General features: G+C 42.7%; 3 protein-coding genes across 5 annotated transcripts in view; 1 reads left to right on the top strand and 2 right to left on the bottom strand.

Moving 5' to 3' along the window:
• Positions 1-397, bottom strand: part of dync1i1a (dynein cytoplasmic 1 intermediate chain 1a) — a 44,725-nt gene extending 44,328 nt beyond the window's left edge. Inside the window, exon 1 of the mRNA XM_029513462.1 lies at positions 271-397. Within this exon, the coding sequence (XP_029369322.1) occupies positions 271-378 (108 nt within the window). The 5' untranslated portion in view covers positions 379-397. The remainder of the gene's footprint in view (positions 1-270) is intronic.
• Positions 280-13,568, bottom strand: asb4 (ankyrin repeat and SOCS box containing 4). 2 transcript variants are annotated; one of them, XM_029513465.1, is made up of 6 exons: positions 13,179-13,568; positions 12,465-12,764; positions 12,131-12,373; positions 11,777-12,024; positions 11,584-11,697; positions 280-395 (listed from the first exon to the last, which is right to left on the bottom strand). In XM_029513465.1, exons 1-6 carry the CDS (start codon positions 13,474-13,476, stop codon positions 357-359), a joined length of 1,242 nt encoding a protein of 413 aa, XP_029369325.1. In that variant the 5' UTR covers positions 13,477-13,568; the 3' UTR covers positions 280-356. The 2 variants fall into 2 exon arrangements, with proteins under 2 accessions (XP_029369325.1, XP_029369323.1); XM_029513463.1 differs by lacking the exon at positions 280-395 and adding an exon at positions 10,272-11,464.
• pdk4 (pyruvate dehydrogenase kinase, isozyme 4) lies at positions 2,166-9,590 on the top strand. Of its 2 annotated transcripts, XM_029513466.1 has the most exons (11): positions 2,166-2,519; positions 3,092-3,233; positions 5,200-5,271; positions 5,612-5,796; positions 6,124-6,213; positions 6,308-6,385; positions 6,700-6,776; positions 6,862-6,960; positions 7,110-7,223; positions 7,545-7,658; positions 7,873-9,590. In XM_029513466.1, the coding sequence occupies exons 1-11, from the start codon at positions 2,402-2,404 to the stop codon at positions 8,014-8,016; spliced, it is 1,233 nt and encodes a 410-aa protein (XP_029369326.1). In that variant the 5' UTR covers positions 2,166-2,401; the 3' UTR covers positions 8,017-9,590. The 2 variants fall into 2 exon arrangements, 1 of the variants encoding a protein (XP_029369326.1); XR_003841215.1 differs by lacking the exons at positions 6,700-6,776; positions 6,862-6,960; positions 7,110-7,223; positions 7,545-7,658; positions 7,873-9,590 and having other exon boundaries at positions 5,612-5,822; positions 6,308-6,359.
• Positions 13,569-13,633: the final 65 nt, after the last annotated feature.

Raw genomic sequence — 13,633 nt, 5'->3', positions numbered from 1 at the left:
ACCCATCACAAATTAAAAACAGGTTCAAAGCTCTCCGATTGTCAGTTACTGTCAAAGCCCGCAGGTGTGCATGCACAGTTCCAATTAAAAATTTCCAACACCAACCTTCTGCACACACAAAGATGTTTGTATGCACGCATGGACACACACAACCTCTGTCTTTTACATTGCACGGCCTAACAAGGAGCAAGTGACGACACAAACAATAGACACTAGAGAGCAGTACAGAATGAGTTCCAGTGGTGTGAATTTACTCACTTTTTTCCTTACCTCTTTCTTCTTCCTCTCCTCCTCCTTTCTCTTTTTCTCCTCCCTGATTTGGGCGAGGCGCTGCTTCTTGCGTTCAAGCTCTGCTTTTAGGTCACTTTTGTCCGACATGGTGTCCTAAGTAGGGGCTTCAAGCCAGAGGATCGAAGAGGAATGAGCTATACACGACGCTGCCCCATTATGTTCTGGTTTTATTTTGACATGACACAGTGTGTTGGAGTATCAGCTAATCCAGTGAGCCAGAGTGGTTCTTCAGAAAACCTGCTTATACAGTTTACAGTAGCACATAACATAGCGGGCACAGCAACCAATAATGATTCGATATTGTCCAAACCATGGCCAGTACTAAGTCATACTGAGCTGAAATTAATTACAAATTCTTGGGAAACTTGGGAATTATTCTAGTAGAACTAGTTTTGTGTATGGAGGCCATATTTGTACTGCCACCTTTTTTCTTCAAGTCAACATGTTTAATAAAAACTCACAAACCTCTTTATGTGTATTGTTATGATCTAAGTTGATGACAGCTTCATGGCAACCGTTTAAAAGCTCAGTACTTGTATTGCCACTAGTGCAATGAAGAAGACAATGAAAGCGAAGTGGACCAAAAACAGCTTTAGTGTAGCTGGATGATGTGATCTTGCATCAGGCTCGCTGCGCCTCAGCTGAGACAGAAAGGTGGGCCACCAATTTATAGCAGCCTAGTCATTTTCTGGGTATGAAGCCAGTCTAACTATCCTCTCACACAGAAAATTAATAGAATGCATTTGATCCTGTATGTTTAAAACCACAACCAAAGCTGTTTAGACTGACTAAAGACCATGATGTCCTCCAAAATAAAGAACAAAATTAACAGACGCATGCACTTTTGTCTTCATAACACAAAATACAACTTGACCCTTTGACTGACTGAGGTTAACAGGGCAGCTAATGTTAGCTAAGGATATTCTATGAGGAAATGCGTTTTAAGGCCTTGCTGGTGAATTTCTCAAACGTTGGCTGACACGAGTGGGAACATTTTAAAACGAGACAGCTCCATAACACGGCATCGTTTTCCGACTCGTACCTCGTCCACCGGTGCTGTAACGACGTGTCACTCGGTAAAGATGCTGTCTCACTGCTGCGCCCCGGAAAAAAAAAAAAAAAACAACAAAACGGATCAGCACATTCTCCACCTGAGTCACACTGAGTCCGGGCCGCTCGGCTCCCACCCAGCAGGTGGATTCAACCTCTTCGTGCGGCTTCTGGCGGCGCTGCTCGAAACGGACGACCCAAATCCGGGATAAGACAGGTGCACCGCACGCCGACACATCCCCAGGCGGAGAGGGATGATGGGGATGGTGGTGATGGTGATGTCGAGGAGGAGACCGAGGCCCACCTCCTCTGACACGCGCACTTTCGCTGCTTTTGCAACGCCGCCATCTTGTGGGCATTTGGGGGAAGTGCGTCAAAAGAGCCAAAACTAACAAACAAACGCTCCAGGCCCGACTGAACCGTTCAGAAGCCGTCTGTTTCGTTTTGATTTGTTTTCAGGGCCGAGATGGGGGCTGCAGGCGTTGGGAGTTTTGGGTAGATTAAGTTTAATATTGAAGTCAACGAGAGAGCGAAGCACTCAGGTCAGTCTAGCTCTGCTTCCGGTGTGCAGTTATCAGGTATACGGGTCGGTTTAATTGATATAAATGACCAATTAAATAGCTGATTAAAAAAAACAAAACAATAACAATAGAATTACATTTTTGATGACCAAGCGCTTTGGATTTCTCGTCGGTAGGTGATGCTGTAATAAAAGATTGGATCTGGATCCAAAAACTCAGCTGGGTCATACGTCATGGAAAATCTCGCCGCTCATTGGCTGAGGTCGACGTCAATCACTGCTCTGCCCCTCGTCTGGAGAAAGCAGTGAGCGCTGGGGTCTGTTGTTTGTGCAGGACAGGACGATTTGCCAGCATGAGGCGGAGTGATGGGGGAGTCATCGGCAGCCAGCTTAAAGATGTTAATGTAACGAGGGGGTATTTTGTACGTCGCTAGCTGAAAGTCGTCAAACTGGATCGTGCGGGAGAGGAACAAGCAGAGTTCCCCCTTCCCCAAAAAAAAACAAATACTGGCAGTCTGAGGCTGGGGACGAACAGGAAAAATGAAGTTCGCTCAGATTCTGCTGAAAAACCTCTCCGTGGCTGGGATACCTAAACAAGTGGAGAGGTTTTCCAAGTTCTCCCCCTCTCCTCTGTCCATGAAGCAGTTCATTGACTTTGGTGAGTGTTGTCGGGGCCTATGGATTCAGCTGGACTGTTTTTCCACGCTCAGTCCTGTTGCACAACTCAAATTCAATTTTGTGTGTGTGTGTGTGTGTGTGTGTGTGTCCGTGCTGACAGCTGACTTTGTGCTTTTCTGGTCACTGACAGACAACTGCTGCTTACAGCGGAGAAATGCACATGAGGACAGATGTTCATGCAGATGCTGATGTTTCTCATGTCAACAACTGTCGTTTTCTGCCTGTATGTGAAATCTTTGGCTTTTGCCCTAAGAAAGGGTGGAATCCTTCAATGCCAAAGCAAACAAACACAAAAACGGATGCTGATATCTGCATTTATATATCTGAGCTATATGACTGCCATTTAAAAAAAAAAAAAGGAGTAGAATGTATTTGCATCATGGTTCTCCATCTCATTTGTACAGCAGATCCCCGCAAAGCTTGACTAATAATCTTCAGATGTCACTCTGTGGGACAGGTTGCTGTTTTAGAACATTTACAGAATGTGGTCATAGGTGGATGCTTACTCAGTCATTTTCCTTTTTCCTGACTCTGTCCCTCATGTGACTACAGGCTCGGCCAATGCATGCGAGAAGACCTCCTTTGTGTTCCTGCGTCAGGAACTTCCTGTCAGACTGGCCAACATCATGAAAGAAATTGATTTCCTCCCTGACAAGCTCCTCGGCACTCCATCCCTTAAACTCCTCACCAGCTGGTAGGATCTCCACACCAGATGTCTATTTCTATATAAGATGGTGTGCAACAGTTGCTGTTGCTGAACTCCAACAACCATTACTTCACATTTCTCCGGTAGTTTTTGTTTGTGTTAGTTTTGGGGACCTGTGTCTCCTATGCCCATTTCATTGGAAGAGAACATTTCAGCATCTGCCCACTCAGCCTTTTTCTGGTAAACAATGCATGTGATACCTTCCTCCCACACCCACCTGTCCTTTGCACAGACACAAAAAGCCCAGGTGTCATTGATCTGGGAACTTACTTTATTATCTTCCTCTGATTTAGATAAATCCAATGCTAGGATTGAATGATATGTCACAGAAAAAAAAAATCCATAATGAAATAAACATGAGAAACAGTTAGTGTATTAGTGTAAATAGCATTTTTTGTCTTTAATTTTTACCCCCCCAAAAAAATAAAAAATAAAGAAATGATGATAATGTGATTTTTGCAGAGGTCTGTATCAAATACACCTGTTTCCTTACATTTGCAGGGTATGATTTTTTAAGCCAAAATATCTCTGTAGCACTACAAGGCTTCATTAATAATGGTCTGTTCTTACCGAGCTCTCGCTATTTGTATGCTGCATTTCAATAATATTCAGATAACTTGTTTAGCTGTTTAGCTCTTACTGCCTCCAGCCTCCCTGTTCCTGTTTCTTGTTTGTCTGTGCAATAGGCCTTTATAACGTAATGGAATTTGTATACATTTCAATGTGATGTCTTTGAATGATTTCGATCTTTGAAGAATACACACCTTAACCTTTTGGGTAGTCACACCCACCAGACAGGTAGAGCTGAGCCAGCATATCCAAAGTTGTGTACACATGTCCATTTCAAGGTACACTTGTGTTTTATCTAATGAGCGATAAGCCACAAACACTGAGGGTTCATCCAAACACAGAAAAGTGATTGTAGAACAAATAGTAATGATATTTGTCTGTTCTCAGTTTTTGTTGTAGAATAGCTTTAATCATTTTCACGCGTCCTGATGGGATTCTATGAAACCCTCTTGGGACACATGACATTGGGTTTACAGCAGTGAATATTGGCTATTGGATTCAACCCTATTCCTTTTTCTTTTGCCTTAAGTTTGTCCTGTAAACAAGAAAGAAAGGTGCAGACTATCTAGTCACGGTGTCTAGTGTGTTTCTCATGACTGGAGCAACTTATCTATTAATCCAAAACAGATGATTCTACCTCTGTGTACATTTCAGTACTTGCAGTTTGGTTTTTCGCTGCAGCTACTGCAGACAGGTCATTGCATGTTGATTATGTTTGGTGCAAGAGTCACGTGAGGAGAAGACAACAGAGGTCATTACCCCACACCCACTCTTTTATAAGGCCCAGAGTAATGTCTATATTTGGCAACCCTGCCACTGTTACTTTCTCTTCCCCAAGCGGCAGAACCCTTTACGTTTCCCACAAAATACTTGATCAATCCCATCATGTTGTTTACAGAGGGAGAGAGTTGACAGCTCAATGTTTCGAGGCAAACTTGTAAATACTGCTGCCAGATAGTCATCAAGTGTTTGCATTCATTAACTTATATAAAATGAAGAGCTGAAGGTCAGATGGGGGACATACTCAGCACGCTGAACACATGACAACACTGTCGTTCACCTTTCGCCCAGTTTTTCCACAGTGAGACAGTGGAGCAGTGAGCGTGACTCAGGGAGCTGAGCACTTGTCTACTCTGTCAGCTAAAAAAATCTGATCATAAAAATAAAAGGATAAAACAAGCAACAAATAATCAAAGGAGGGACAGTGATGCTAATCATGTATTGTTTCAATAAAAAAGTTCAACGATGGTTGTTCACTTTCACATGAATTCATTTGAATGAAAACCCCAAATAAATAATTTTTAAATCATTTTACCTTGTTGTTGTTTTGATCTACAGCAAATAAATCAGACCTCAGCCCTTTCTTTGCTTCTGTGTCCACCAGGTATTCACAGAGTTTGTTGGAGCTCATAGAGTTTTTAGAGAAAGATCCAGATGATAAAGATGTCCTGCCAAAGTAAGTCTTACTATGCTTTCCTTTGATTATCTGTGGATCCTAACCCACCAAGCCTGTAATTAAATATTAACTGCCTAGTTTCGACCTCACACTGCCAGTTTAATCTTAAATTAATTTGTCTTCAGCCACATGCAGTGGCCTGTATGGTATCTGTGTGTAACTTTTTCTGTGACTGTTGCATAAATCAGTAGATACTGTATCTTGACGATTTCCGATGGAAAGTAGCCCTTTGTTATATGTCATGATATGAACATACCACGTTATGCTACGTTAAAGGAAGTCCGTGTGTTCTCACTTAAGAATACGTTCACGCATTCATCATCACCATATTTGTTCCCAGGTTTACACAGGCTTTGATTAATATCCGGAACCGGCACAACAATGTGGTACCGACCATGGCTCAGGGTGTGGTGGAGTACAAGGATGCATTTGGCGTGGACCCTGTCACCAACCAGAACGTTCAATACTTCTTGGACCGTTTCTACATGAGCCGCATCTCCACACGCATGCTCATGAACCAGCACAGTCAGTATAGCACTTGGTGATTGATTGTGAGTTAATCATCTCAGTTGCTAACACTCATGGTTCATGTCATTGAATAGCTCACAATGTGCTGAAAACCTTTGACAGCCAGAAGAGGTTCTGCCACAGCGTGTTTTATCATTAAAAAAAAAAAAAAAACCTCTGATAAAGCATAAAGTCATAATTACAGTCATGTTTAAGATTTCATTGCTGTATAGATGTTCCATGCAGTAAACACTTAGCTTAGCTTAGTACTTTGTTGTACTCAACCATTTTGCATGCAGCTGTGTTTTTTGAATCACACTCAGTGTTTATTGTTTTGCCATGTAGCATTAATCTTCAATGGCAGTGTAAACCCAGCCCATCCCAAACACATTGGAAGCATCGACCCAACCTGTGACGTTGTGGAGGTAGTAAAAGGTAATGAATGAGCTAAACCCTTAACACACACAAGCTTAGCCATTCATTTCTCACACTGAAATGTAACCAGAGATTGTTTTGTCTCACTCTGTAGATGCTTATGAGACGTCAAAGATGCTGTGTGAGCAGTATTACCTGACATCTCCTGATATGGAGATCAAAGAGGTCAATTGTAAGTCTGACAAAGCAATCATATTATTTAAATGAGCAGATTCTTCTTTTTCGTGTGTCAGTCACAATCAGGACAAAAATATCTTAGTGCAGCAGCAATGGCACACTACAGACTTTAATGGAGTACTTCACCAAACAGAAAACCTATTTTTTAAATGTAGTAGTTGAAATAATTTCTTTAAAAGAAGCATCTCTTATTTCTGTTGTTGTATGTAAGTGAATAAGGTGGGTGGCAGTTGCTCAGTGGGTTGGGACTCTATATAAATGTCCTTTTCTCAATAAACAGTAACTTAAAATGTTTGAAATGTTTTACAGCCAAAAACACTGGCCAGCCTATCCACATCGTCTATGTGCCCTCCCATCTCTACCACATGCTGTTTGAGCTCTTCAAGGTACAGTAACCAACAGACCTGAAAACTAGCTGTCTGCCATTTTACACGTCTGTTCGCTCATTTTGTCATTCATGTTCTCTGTCAGAACGCCATGAGAGCTACAGTAGAGACGCATGAGACAAGCCCAACATTGCCCCAAGTCAAAGTGCGAGTTTCCCTGGGCACAGAGGACCTCACTATCAAGGTAGATGCACTGAAGACAGTATTGCACACGCCATTGTTTTGAGCCTGTACTGCCCAACTGCTCAGATGGAACGTAGAGGGTTGATGAGTTCAGTGGGTGTGCGGCTGCAGGCAGACCAGTAGGTAAACTTTTGTCCTCCTTATTTTTAGATGTCTGACAGAGGAGGAGGAGTCCCGCTCAGGAAGATTGAACGTCTCTTCAGCTACATGTACTCCACAGCTCCCAGTCCTGTCCATGTAGACAACTCACGTAATGCTCCTCTGGTGAGACTGTTGCACATAGTTACTAAAATATTTTTCAGCCTCAATTATTTAATGTGGATGATTGTCTCAGTCAGTACGCCAAATAACCACAAGGATATAAACTTGAGTTTACAATTTAAAATGAGATCATGTTGATCTCATTTTAAAGAGGAGCAGTCAGCAACATTTCAATATCTTGAACCAGAAGACATATTTAAAATGCATTTACAAAGCAGGACCTCTACAGGATCCAGTTTATGTTTTCATCTTTGTGATATTTTGGTTTCTGGCTCAGGTAGCCTGATCTGTAAAGATACTGTAACCCTGCTGTTTTTTCTGTAGGCTGGCTTTGGTTATGGACTGCCAATTTCTCGTCTGTACGCAAAGTATTTTCAAGGAGACCTGCAACTCTATTCAATGGAGGGTTTTGGTACCTCAGCTGTCATATACTTAAAGGTGAGAAAGGTGAGGGTGGACTGAGTAGAGGCAGATGTAGTCATCGCATAATACAGATGCACAAATGATGTGTGTCTTGATGCAAGTGTCACCCAAATGCGTGTCTCAAGTTTGAAAAAGATTTAACTAGGCACAGATGGAGCTGAATAACATGAACGTGACACTCATTCATGTGTATGTGTGTGATTGGGATCCTTCTGTCTTGTATTACCAGGCCTTGTCCTCAGAGTCTGTGGAGAGACTTCCTGTTTATAATAAGTCAGCCTTACGGCGTTACCAGAGCACCACCGAGGCTGATGACTGGTCCATTCCCAGCAAGGAGCCAAAGAAACTCAGCAAGTATGAAAGCACTCAGTGATGGTGGTCTAAGCAACAAAGATGAAGTCTGAATAAAGGAATAAAATAATTAAGAGGAAGAAGGCCCGTGCTGGAATAAGTAGATAAACCTGCACCGTAAGTGATTGAATTAACCAAATCCTGTCAGCATGCTGCTGGACTTGGACTTGCACATGTACGTGGAACATGGATTCCTTTCTCACCCAAGAAAGTAAGCTAGGAGAAGAAAATAGCTCATTGTTGTCAAGAATCAGATAAATGCAGTGAAATAACTGTGCTGAACTATTACCGCCAGCCTCCAGGCACCCAACAAAAGCTCACCCCACTTTAATTCCATTATACAATGATTACAGGCTGCTAATGGAACAAGTCGAGTATTAATCTCTTTTTTTTTTCTACACTACACCCATTTTTCAGTTATCTAGCTTCAATAATATGGGCACACTTTGAAATAAGTATGCTTGCTGTTTATGTTTATGTTCATTTTTTTCTTTCAAAATGAATTTGTCATGAGGTGTAAATGTGTATCAGTGCCTTCATCTGGGTGGGAACATGATCAAAGCCTAAAGACAAAGGGAGCAAAGTCTGTCCCTCCTGTAGGTATCTCAGTCCTTTCTAACTGACAGGACAAACAACGTGTGCATTTCACGTGAACCTTCATACAAACGGACCTAATCATTTGTAGGAGTTAATGTGCTGTGAACTGATGACCCTGAAATGATTTTTGCTTTGATCACTTTGGGGTAAATACTGTAAACTTGGTGAATAACCGATAAGTTGAATGAATCTGAGTTCCTAACAGGAGAAGTGGACTTGCTGAATCTAAGTATTAATGCATGTTAATGGGTCCAGCTGAAATGTGAAAGAGTTGTATCATAATTGGAAGTGCTGCCATTCACTATAAGTTAACATTCACTGTAATTTGCCTGCGTTGAAACTGCTTTGTTCAGTTAATCGCAGCAGGAGCTAAAACCAAATTTTCCCAAAATGTTTTCAGTGTTGCCAGGAGCTACACAGCAGCTCCAATGCACATTAAAAGGAATTTAATAATATCACCTAAGTGTCAGTAATGACCCATATGTTGCATATTTTAAGTATCTTGATGAACTTAAGAGGATTTGAAGGCTTGTGTGAAATGCTAAATGTCGCACTGAAAACTCGACTCAGCTCTTTCTCATTTGACAGCCTATAAGCTGACATTCTCGAGTAAGACAGCACATTCTCTGTATTTCTTGGGCTGATACACACACTGGAGTTGGTGTAGCAGAGAGGAATAACACGTACAATGCCACAAGGAAGTTGTACCAGTGCATTGATTTCCATTTCCACATTTCATACCTCAATTCAGTCTCATTTTAAACTTTTAGAAATTGCTTTGTGAAAATACTGTTTTAGGTTTGTAATATTCTTATGACATTCTCCCAATTTTAGGTGATAATATTTAATGATTTGTGAACAAGTAGACATGTTTTGGTAACTTTTTATGTCTTGCACAGTGCAAGACTTTCTTTTAGGCCAAGTTTTCATGTACTGAATTTGCTCTTCACCGTTAAAAGAACCGGTGAATGTAGAAAATAAAAATGCCATACCTCAACACATCATTTGCTCTGCCTTTTTCAGTTCACTGCTGTTGCTGATTGATGTGATTCATTGATGTGCAGGACTCTTTTATCTGTCCCTTTGTTAGTTTTTCACAAATTGACTTTAGGTTTAATCAGATCACAGATGTGCGCTCTATAGAAGTTGAACTGAGTCCACTGCCTTATGTAAAGATCTCCACGTGCAGTATCTCCCTGAGTCTGTTCCCTCCACGGCTTGTTTTTAGGAAACTCGGCTTCTTTGTCAGCGTCGCAGACAGTCCATTGGCTTTTCGTGGCAAGCTGCCAATAGGCACTGAGAACAGAGTGTCCTGCTCTGTTTTGTCCCTTCATTAGCGGCCAACATGTTGAACTCTGTTCTCATGTTGTTACTTTCTCTGTTTTTCCTTTCAAGTCCCTTTTCCACGACGCTGATGTAATATTGATGTGGCAGCAGTACAAAAACAGTATTATTTCATCAATGTTCATGTCAATTATTTTTATACCATGTCTGTCACGGACTCTTGCAGATTTATTTTAAGATCCAAGGGTGTGTGTTCTGGCCCTTTAGTCATCTTGACAATGTGCCCTCTACAGAATATATCTGCTACACATGCAAATCAGCACACTACATACAGTAGAGATTTACTTTGGATTTAATTGGTTCTAATTTTCATTCCAATCTGTGAGGCTAGTCTGTATGGATAGTTTTAACATATGGCATACAGTATAACACACCACAAAGCTAACACGATACCAGCTGTGTGGTTGCTAGCAGTCAGGATTACCATGGCATTTTATGTTTACTTACTAGACTGAGGACTTGGTTGCATGTCAAACTAAAATGAAAGCAGGACTAAACAGTCACAGGATGTTTGCTTTTAATCATGTAAAGGTGGCAGTAACTTTGCTTAAAGTTGGAATCTGATTGGCGGCACTATTAAAAACACGGAACAGACGCTGGATTTAGGTTGAAAAATCTAACTCAGACTTTGTCTGAACAGACACACCTGTATACGTGTTTGTGAACTATGGACTGCTGTAAGGATCATAAATATTGTACCATCTGTGCAGTTACCAACAGCGGTCATTAGAAGATGAAGTCGCATTATCCAAGATGAATTTAATTATTTATATAAAAGATGTGTCATTCGGGCAATGCAGACCCCCATACTGCACCATATTGCATGAATGTGGACACTTAATATTTTACATAAAGCACACAAAGACATTCCCTCTGTATGAATGCAGATTTTGTTTTTTAAAGGTACAAGGAGGTTGTTGAACTCAGCTTTCACACAGTTTTCTAATGATTGCTCTTATATAAGTTTTCTGTATAGTTTGTGTTGTATTTATGGCAAAGGTGTTCAGTAATTGTATTGGTCCATATCCATATCCGTGCCAATGTGTGCAGTCCGTTGGAAAAACAAGCACTTGTTATGGAGCGCTCTGTCAAGTGTTTGTTCTGCTGTGGAGTGTCAACAGAGCATGACAGTAAATTCAAAGGGTGGTTGCCAGGTAGTTTAGGAGGCAGCAGTAAAGTGGAGAGAGGAGTTTTCCAGCACAGCACAGGCGGAAAAGAAGCGCAAGACAGAAAAAGATGTTCACTGGCAGCTCAATGAGTGAATTCAGATCTGTTAGAGCCTCCCATACTGCATTTTAAGTGTAGAAAAAGAATCAATCCATAAACAGAAAGCCTCTCCATCAGTACAGTAGCCCCTCAGGTGTCAGTAATAAATATTTCTTCAAGCGAGGTGGCAGAAGCAGCTGTGGAACACGGCTGTGACAGAAACCGCCCAGGCTGGCTCTGATGGCACATCTGGTCAGGTGTAGCAGGCTGCGGGGGGTGTTGGTGCAAACACTGAACAGGGAGTCATAGAAGTCTTTATGGCGCTAAGGAAGGAAAAATGTGTTTATGATCTCTGTCTTTGTTGGGTTGTTGGTTCTTTCTCTAAGTGAACTCAGGCGATAATACTTATTTAGAAAGTATCCGTAATATATCCCTGTACTACCTTATAGCAGTCATCAGGAATGGCAGCTCTCCACTTCCTTGTGGGCTTTAAACGCTCATAACAGTTGACCATGATCTCTAACACTCTGGGATACTCATGGCAGGACTGAAGCACCTGCACAAAACAACAACGTGATCAGTGTATAATATATCTTACTTACAGTTCAGCAGCATGTTAAAGCCTGGGCCTGCACCTTGTGGAACTGAGGTGGGTAGACCCGTGCTGCATGATGGTTGAGCAGCAGCTGGTAGCAGAGCTCAGGTATGGCCATGGGTCTTACATCAGTCACTTTGAGAAGATACTGAAGAGGGGCGCAGCCGTTGATGTCCATGGCTCGTGTGTCTGCTCCGGCCTCCAGCAGCATCTGCATCAGGACGTGATCGCAGTTCCAGGCTGCTTTGTGAAGCGCTGTTTTATTGTCTTCTTCTTGGAGGTTGGGATCTGGGAAGAGGAAGGAACGTTTTGGGGAGCAACAGCATGAAGCCTGCTTGATCCTGACAGTGTGAGTACAAGAGTCATGTGCAGCCACTGATCCAAAAGCTCTCACCTGCTTTGTGATCCAGCAGGAGACGACAGACAAGATGGTGATTTTCGCTGTAGATTTGCTCTTTACTGTCAAAAGCCCAGAAAGCAGCAGTCATCAGAGGTGTCTCCTGAAAAGAGTTGACCGCATCCACAGATGCTCCATGGGCCAAATACAGAGCCACCAGCTCTGGAACGGCAAATCTGGCTGCTGTGTGTAACGGCGTGTCCTCATCATTGTTGTTGCTGGGCATGTTGACGTCGGCACCTCCATGAAGAAAAAAAAAAAATCTGGATTATTTAGTTGTTCTGATGTCTTTTCCATATTCTATATCTGCGCCTCATCCTTCCCTCCTGACCTTTTAAAATGAGCTGCTTGGCACAGTCCACAGACTCCCTGGTGATGCAGTAGTGCAGTGCTGTGTGCCCACTCAGCGACAGGCTGCTGATCTTTGCCCCATGAGCCAAGAGCAACATCACACAGTCACTGTTGGAAACATCACAGGCCACATGTAGCGGGGTCTTCCCATTGGGCATCCGGTTAACGGCCGCGCCTTCCTGAAGGAGCACCAGCGCTGTTTCTACGGCGCCGTACATCATGCACACATGGATACCCATCGCCCAGGAGTTCTCCAGTTTGTAGCCCGGTAGCCAGTAACCTGCAGCAGAATGGACAACCAGACGGCTTCATAGTAAGAAAGGGCTAAGATGCTGAAATTATTCAAACAGATCTACATCACATCCTTCATTTGAATGTCGACTGTAGGAGAGGGATGTTGACTGTGTGATTAATAATGGCTCAAGCTTTTGACTGAAGATGTGTTTTTGTCCTTCTCCAAGATCAGACATTGCTTCTTCTCAAAAGGCATCCATGTGGGTTTAGCACCACCTAGTGTTTACACAGCTGAACAAGAGTGTTGACAATCTGCTGCATTTCTCTCAGCTGAGGCTCTCATGAACTGTGCGACCGACCTTTGTTTGTTTATCACTCTGAGCCGCTGTGACAAACACACCAGCTGCCAACAGCCTTATCACTCTGCGGGCCGCACACTGCTATCCAACTTCCTCCTTACCTTGTTTGTATGAGGCCAGAACCATGCCGGGGTCTTCCACCTCCAGCACCGTGTCGATGTCTAGTTTGCTGGTGTGCAGAATCCGAAGGACCTCCTGGGCATCGTTGGCCAGCAGGGCCTGCAGGAAGCTTTGCTTTAGCTGCTTGGCAGCCTGTTGTCTGGGGTTCAACTCCTCCATGAACGCCAAAGCAGGAGGCTCTTGCACAGCTGAACCAGCTGTCGCAGACACTGTTCTCCACAAAGCACCGAGGAGATTGGAAATAAATGAACAAATTGTGACAATGAAGTAACTAAGCATACCCACACTTGTAGGCCTCTGTACGCCCAGCCATGGGAAGTGCTTGAGGAAAGGAGACGGAAATGAAGTAGAAGAAGAGGGGCAACAAGTGACAGGAGACGTCAGTGGGAAAAAATAGTCGTGGAGAGAAATGAAGGGGAGTATAAATAGAAAGCAG

Source organism: Echeneis naucrates, chromosome 11 (assembly GCF_900963305.1).
Source record: "Echeneis naucrates chromosome 11, fEcheNa1.1, whole genome shotgun sequence".
NCBI lineage: Eukaryota > Metazoa > Chordata > Actinopteri > Carangiformes > Echeneidae > Echeneis > Echeneis naucrates.
This window is presented reverse-complemented; position numbering and strand designations above follow the sequence as displayed.

What these genes read in the sequence shown, in the direction of transcription:
- pdk4 (XM_029513466.1), top strand. Translation starts at nt 2,402, where the DNA reads ATGAAGTTCGCTCAGATTCTGCTGAAAAACCTCTCCGTGGCTGGGATA. An exon ending in TGCTGTTTGAGCTCTTCAAG is followed by an intron (nt 6,777 to 6,861) that starts GTACAGTAACCA and finishes GTTCTCTGTCAG; the next exon opens with AACGCCATGAGAGCTACAGT. An exon ending in CAGCTGTCATATACTTAAAG is followed by an intron (nt 7,659 to 7,872) that starts GTGAGAAAGGTG and finishes TTGTATTACCAG; the next exon opens with GCCTTGTCCTCAGAGTCTGT.
- asb4 (XM_029513463.1), bottom strand. Translation starts at nt 13,476, where the DNA reads ATGCTTAGTTACTTCATTGTCACAATTTGTTCATTTATTTCCAATCTC. An exon ending in TCTGGCCTCATACAAACAAG is followed by an intron (nt 12,765 to 13,178) that starts GTAAGGAGGAAG and finishes ATTCTGCTGCAG; the next exon opens with GTTACTGGCTACCGGGCTAC. An exon ending in CCTGCTGGATCACAAAGCAG is followed by an intron (nt 12,025 to 12,130) that starts GTGAGAGCTTTT and finishes TCCTCTTCCCAG; the next exon opens with ATCCCAACCTCCAAGAAGAA.